Below are 6,905 nucleotides of genomic sequence, written 5' to 3'. Positions count from 1 at the left end.
TGTTAACCCAAGTGCATTGTGGAGGAAGTTAGCTCACAGGCTATTGCTGTTGCTGTGTGCAGGGACAAAATGGCGAACCAGGTGCTAAAGGAGAAAGAGGCGCCCCTGGAGAGAAAGGTGAAGGAGGCCCTCCTGGAGCCGCAGGACCCCCTGGAGGTTCTGGACCCGCTGTGAGTCTTATTGCTAAATAATCCCATAAAACATTTTGGTTTATTAATAATTTAACATTTCATATAAGATCTTGTGTTATGAGAGGAGAATATAATCATCTTTATAAGGATATACTCAATCTGAATTTTGGTTTCAGTAGTTTAGATATTATCAGATGTGAGCTATTTTAATCTCTTTAGGGCGACATTGCTGGCCTCCTAATGCTTAATGCTTTTGTCATATTTTCATGTTGGTGCTCAACTTAGTACGTCCTTCCTCCCTTTTGTATTTAGGGTCCTCCTGGTCCTCAGGGTGTCAAGGGTGAACGCGGCAGTCCTGGTGGTCCTGTGAGTACTGATCCCCTTAACTGTCACTCTCTGAGTTGTTACTGAAAAAAAAATGTAATGTGTCCCAAACTATGGAAAGACCTCCTAACGGCACTAGAGCGACAGAGAGACTGTGACAGTCAGTCACGGGCAGTTGGGTGTAAATCTGAAGCGGAGGTGGGACATCATAAATAACTTTAGGATGGAATTCAGGTCCTGGTCCATTCCTTTCCTTGACATTTGTGTGGGCAAAGATTTATGTTCTAGTTTGTCTCTGATGGCTGCATTTCTGCTTCACAGGGTGCTGCTGGCTTTCCTGGTGGGCGTGGTCTTCCTGGTCCCCCTGGCAACAATGTAAGCACTTTCTAGTCTTCTTTGAATGCATCTTACTGGTAGACTTCATATATCTAGGATGAGAAAGTGATATCTTGATATGTATCTGCCAAATCCCATATAAAATTGAAATTAAGTAAAAGGCAAGGACAAAAAAACAAAACAAAACAAAACAAAAACTCTTAATGTATATTTTAAATTTCATTTATTTGCAGGGTAACCCAGGCCCCCCAGGGCCAAGTGGAGCTCCTGGCAAGGATGGCCCTCCAGGACCTGCTGGGAACAGTGGTTCTCCTGGCAACCCTGGAATAGCGGGACCAAAAGGTGATGCTGGCCAACCTGGAGAGAAGGGACCACCTGGTGCTCAGGGACCTCCGGTGAGTGGCCCTGTTGTTCTTTTGATTGACCATATATTTTGATAACAAATTTAATAAGGGAAATATAACTGTGTAGAAACGAGCTGAGTCTTTCTTATCTATTGCAACAGGGATCCCCAGGCCCACTTGGACTTGCAGGACTTACTGGAGCAAGAGGTCTTGCTGGACCACCAGGCATGCCAGGTCCTAGGGGTAGCCCTGGGCCTCAAGGTATCAAGGTAAGTGTAGTTTTCTTGCGCTGGATTCTTGCTTCCCTTCATGGATGTAGAGATTTCTTCACTGTATCAGATATGAGATGGTTTCTCATCGCTACACAAATTATGAAAGATCTGAACTTCTCTATACATCTAGGTTTATAAAAAACAAAACTTTTATTTAATCATTCCAAAATGCATAGGGAAAGCATGTCATAAACAAGACTTGAATATATACACAGACAAGCCAATGTCACAGAAAAATCAATTTTGATATTTCAAACACCACTGTTAGGAAACTTGTGAACCTTCTCTAGTTTTTTCACTACAGCTGTGAAGGGAGAAGGTGCTGCAGCTCCGAAATATATCAAAGCTTAATTGATGTCAGCTGCCCATCCCTTCAAGCCATTTGCTCTCTTGGTTTTCTTTCATTGATATTACCATAACGTTAGAGGGCTTAGTATCTGAAGTGTGCACTCGGCAAATAAGCTTACACGATTCCACTTGTATCTGATTTCATAATATGATACTTTATGTACCCATTTCAAAATATGTCAGAAAATAACAACAGGAAGTTTAACAGTACTTAGCACGTCTTCCCAAGACTCTAATAAATCCTGATTCTCAAGGTCAGCAAGATGATGGTTTATCATTAATATTTCTATTTCTCTACTCATGAATTTCTCTTCCTCACAACCAAATGTTTTAAAAAGAGTTTTTGCCTTTCTGAACCACTGTGCGGTTAGGAAAACCCAAAAATCTTGCTCCCCCAATTTTTTCCCTATAAAGGGTATGGCTTTAAGAAAGTTGAACAGCAATATAAGTTGAATAAAACACATTTCCCCTTCCAAGATGAAGAAATCTGCCTACATCCCAATAGTTGGTGACTTAAAGTGAAAACGTCTTTTATTTCTTTTTACACAGGGTGAAAGTGGAAAACCGGGAGCCAGTGGCCATAACGGGGAACGTGGTCCTCCTGGACCCCAAGGTCTTCCTGGTCAACCTGGTACAGCTGGTGAACCTGGGAGAGATGTAAGTAGCAACTGAAAGAAGATATCCAACCAGTCAGCTAACATTCAAGTTGTTGGATACATTTTCTTTTTCAATGATGTGTATTTAATTGTGTTTGTTTATGTGTGTACAAATGGGCCCATAGGAACTATGATGCACATATGGAGGTCAGATAACAGCTTTTAAGGAGGTCAGTTGTCTCCTTCTGCCACATAGCTCCCCAGGAGTGAACTCTTGGCATCAGACTTAGTCACAAATGCCTCTAGCCATTGCAATCTCTCCAGTATGAAATTCAGGCATTAGTCAAAGAGCCCTTAATGTCTATGACGATCTAGACATAGGTCCATGTAACCTATATCAGAGAGCTCTCCTTCCCTCTCTGATAACCATCCTGCTATAAGTTAGAATATTATTAATGCCTGTGGTCAATAATATCTCTCAATAAATTCACCAATGAAGGAAATGCAGCTGCTTAACTAATTTAGGAAACAGGTTGATAAAGAAAATTACAGCATACAGTTTTGTATAAAAATGTTCTTTATTCATTGGTAATTATTAATTTTTCAATTAATATTCTATATTAACAAAATATTTAACAGGGTCTATGTATTTTGAGAGCTATATTTGATGCTGAAATATTAAGTAAACTTAACTTTGGATTTCCATCATAAATTTAGATCTCCATTCCTCAAAAATCATTTGCTAACTGTACTATAAATACCATTTTTTTTCATTATTGCTCTCCTCATATTATTTTGTGAAATTTTAGGAAAATAGATATCCTGCATATCTGCCAAAGAATTACAGTTCTTCACAGGGCTAAACTACATTGTAATATATGGAATTTCTTATTGCCAAAAACAATTTTCACTTCTTCTGAGAGACAGGGGCAGCAAGGGGATGGGGCATGAGCGGGAAGGAAAATTTGTTAAAGTAGTCTTTGTTCAAAACTACCATTGTGGTATCTAATACTTTGTATACTAAATAGAGATCATCTCTTAAAAGAATAAAAGGCTTGCATAGTATTTGGATAATTTCAAGTCATCTTTCTCCCCCTCCCCCCTTTTAACCAGGGAAACCCAGGATCAGATGGTCAACCAGGACGAGATGGATCCCCTGGTGGCAAGGTATAACAAACTATGTACAGTAGACATGCATAATTCAATTTGATGGCTGTCATAGTTACGTGAGATTCGTGGATTTGTTCCAGGGTGATCGTGGTGAAAATGGTTCTCCTGGTGCCCCAGGGGCTCCTGGTCATCCAGGGCCACCTGGTCCTGTCGGTCCAGCTGGGAAGAGTGGTGACCGAGGAGAAGCGGTGAGTTCCCATAAGCATCTTCTCTTTATGTGCCCTGGTCCGTCCAAAGAAGACCGGGGTCCGGATAGCAGGTTGCTTCTGTCCACTGGGATGTATCTGCGCTGATTCCAGTCGGGATCAGTGGGCATCCGTCTATCTGCTGCAGGCACGCAGTTAGAATCAACGGGGCTCTTTTCCTGCTGCTTCCGTTTAGATTCCTTTGTAAGGATGGAGGAAGGGAACAGATTTTAAAGGCTAGAGGAATATTAGCTTCCAATAACAGGATGTGTACTACTATCCCACCACAATGGAGCTAGTAAATGTTTTTTTAGGGAGAACTGTTTTCATTTTTGTAAAATTTCAGACTGGTTCACTGTATTTAATTTTTTTTAAATTAAATTAAAATTTTAGTTAATTCTTGTACAATATATTGTGACCATGTTTACCCTCCCCCATTCTTTTCACATCCTCCTGTCCTCCCGACACACTCAACTTTTCAAAATGGGGTTGAGTGACTAAGTTCAGTCCCACAGGCTGTGCTCATTTGTTTGTTTATCTCCTAGGGCCCCGCTGGTCCTTCTGGTGCTCCGGGTCCCGCTGGAGCTCGGGGTGCTCCTGTAAGTATTAAGCGTTTGAGCCTTTGTGTTTGTAAACTCATTTTAGAGTGTTAAAAAAAATACTCTGTTGCTTTTTGAAAGGTCTAGGAAATAGATTGGATGACAGATACATAACTGTGGAGTAAATACAAACTTATAGTTGATGATACAGAAAATGATTCAGCTTCTGAACTAAAGGTTTCATGCGGCTAATTACGGCAGCATCAATTATGAGCATTGATTGCATCACCAATCCAAACTGTAAACTGAAACCGTCACTGTTATATTTTTAGGGGGATTTCTAGCTAATAGGATTCTACATAATATAATACATTTATTATTACAATCTATAGGAAGATGCTATGTAATAGATTATAAAAGGTTAATTATTATAAAGCTAATAGAATTCTGCAAATTATAATCAACTTATTATAAATTCAATTTTATTTCCTCAATATGTTTACATAATAATGACCTTAATTTGAAATGTATTTCTAAAGGGTCCCCAAGGTCCACGAGGTGACAAAGGTGAAACTGGTGAGCGTGGCTCCAATGGCATCAAAGGACACCGAGGATTCCCAGGCAATCCAGGTCCCCCAGGTTCCCCTGTGAGTGCATCCGCTTTTGCAAGCCCTCCTTTACTGCATGACTGATGAGGGACTCCGAGCAGAACACTTTCCACCTCTGAACAATAAGCTAGATGATATGAGACATGAACTCAAGAGCTTATTGCAAATAATGGATTAGCACGAAGAAATGCAAAGAAAGAGAGAAGTTTATTTCATCACGGTCATTGTGGTCTGGTCTGATCTTAAACAGTCCATCCCATAAGCTGTGGGAGATCTTCTCAAGTCTCTGTTCTTCCTTGCTTTCCAGGGTGCTGCCGGTCACCAGGGTGCAGTTGGTAGTCCCGGACCTGCCGGTCCCAGAGTAAGTGTCGTAGAAGCCCGCCAGTAGGTGCCTATTTTGAAATGTTTGCACCGCAGGCATGTCTTCTAGCATTACAATATCGTGTTCATTTCTTCAGGGACCAGTTGGACCACATGGGCCTCCTGGAAAAGATGGTACAAGCGGACATCCGGGTCCCATTGGGCCGCCAGGACCTCGAGGCAACAGAGGTGAAAGAGGATCTGAGGTAGGGCACTACTCGTATATGCATGACTTAACTCGCTGTAGTCCATCATTTCAGAAACCCTTCATTGTTTTTAAACTGAAGTAGCCTGTTGAATACGGTGTAATCATTTACTTTAGAAAGTAAGGCTTAATTTTAACAGTCTTCATTACAGTAAGACTTTTTTGATGCCACAGCGACATGGAGAAAATGTATAGTTTGATGAGTGATATTTTGATATAACGACAGCTACGTAACTAACCAAACTACACCATGCCGACCTCACACCAAAGAACACATGGATGCAATTTGATTTTTGTAGAGATTCCATTCATTAAACAACCTTTTCCAATGTACAGTCTTGCTACTGCTAAAATCATGACTAGTGTCTTCATGTTCCACAGCTTTGGGGAAAATGTAGCAATAAACCATTGTTCTGACAAACATACACGTGATAAATGAAAAATCAATATGTCACAAGCACAGAGATGCAATGGCAATGGAAATTTGAACCCAGAAGATAAAGGCCCTTTTTTATTTTCTCATGACAGTATTTGAATTGTACTTTGGGGGGCTGTTCGCTCCCATATTTGTTGGTAATGAATTACATTTGCTATAAGTTGACAATCATGAAACTACAAGAACACCTACATTTTTTTAAATTAAAGTAATTGTCCCAACATATGTGGATTGTTTACAGTTCACTTTCCTAGACACTTGGCACAGTCCTTCAGTGGAAATCCAAGAAAAGTCTCACTGACACATTGTCTCATTGACACATAGGGCTCACCAGGCCACCCTGGGCAACCAGGGCCCCCTGGACCTCCTGGTGCACCTGGTCCTTGCTGTGGTGGAGGAGGTGTTGCCTCCCTTGGAGGCGGTGAAAAGTCTGCTGGATTTGCACCCTACTATGGCGATGAACCAATGGATTTCAAGATCAACACCGAGGAGATTATGTCTTCCCTCAAGTCTGTTAATGGACAAATAGAAAGTCTTATTAGTCCCGATGGTTCTCGTAAAAACCCAGCGCGGAACTGCAGAGACTTGAAATTTTGCCATCCTGAACTCAAGAGCGGTACGTCTGAGTCTTTATCACTCATGGCTGTAGACTGTATGAGAATTTGACCAAGAAAGTTTTTCTGGTGGAAAATATTTTAAACCCATATACTATCCAAACATTATTAATTAAGCTGAACACACTTGAGAAAACAGAAAAACGGTATTTGAAGGTGCATTTAAAGTATAACATAAGTAACTGCAAACTGTTTCAAATATAAGAAAGTTTAAAGACAGTTTTACAAAAAATTTTACACATGCATTTCTAAATACAAAACAAAAATGATTCAAATGATCAAGTGGCACGCATCATTCTATTCCCATAGTTAGAGATGCATAGTTTTATCATTTTGATTATTATATTATATATTATAATTCATTTTGATGAGCTAATGACTAAGTGTCAATTTTACTTAAATAACTCCTGTCTTTTATCTACTGTGACATGTGTAAT

At 40.2% G+C, this 6,905-nt stretch overlaps 1 protein-coding gene across 1 annotated transcript; it reads left to right on the top strand.

Moving 5' to 3' along the window:
• Positions 1–44: 44 nt before the first annotated feature.
• On the top strand, positions 45–6,535 carry LOC126496212 (collagen alpha-1(III) chain-like; the record flags this gene model as incomplete). The annotated part of the gene is made up of 13 exons (XM_050133757.1): positions 45–170; positions 444–497; positions 777–830; positions 1,025–1,186; positions 1,297–1,404; positions 2,305–2,412; positions 3,465–3,518; positions 3,602–3,709; positions 4,252–4,305; positions 4,785–4,892; positions 5,161–5,214; positions 5,312–5,419; positions 6,179–6,535. Coding segments are annotated over 13 exons (1,440 nt in total), but the record flags the coding sequence as incomplete, so codon positions are not given.
• Between the last annotated feature and the right edge of the window lie 370 nt (positions 6,536–6,905).

Source organism: Alexandromys fortis, unplaced genomic scaffold (assembly GCF_014885135.2).
Source record: "Alexandromys fortis isolate MF-2015 unplaced genomic scaffold, M_Fortis_MF-2015_v1.1 scaffold_1865, whole genome shotgun sequence".
Lineage (NCBI taxonomy): Eukaryota > Metazoa > Chordata > Mammalia > Rodentia > Cricetidae > Alexandromys > Alexandromys fortis.
The sequence above is the reverse complement of the archived record's forward strand: the minus strand, read 5'-3'. Positions and strand labels throughout refer to the sequence as shown.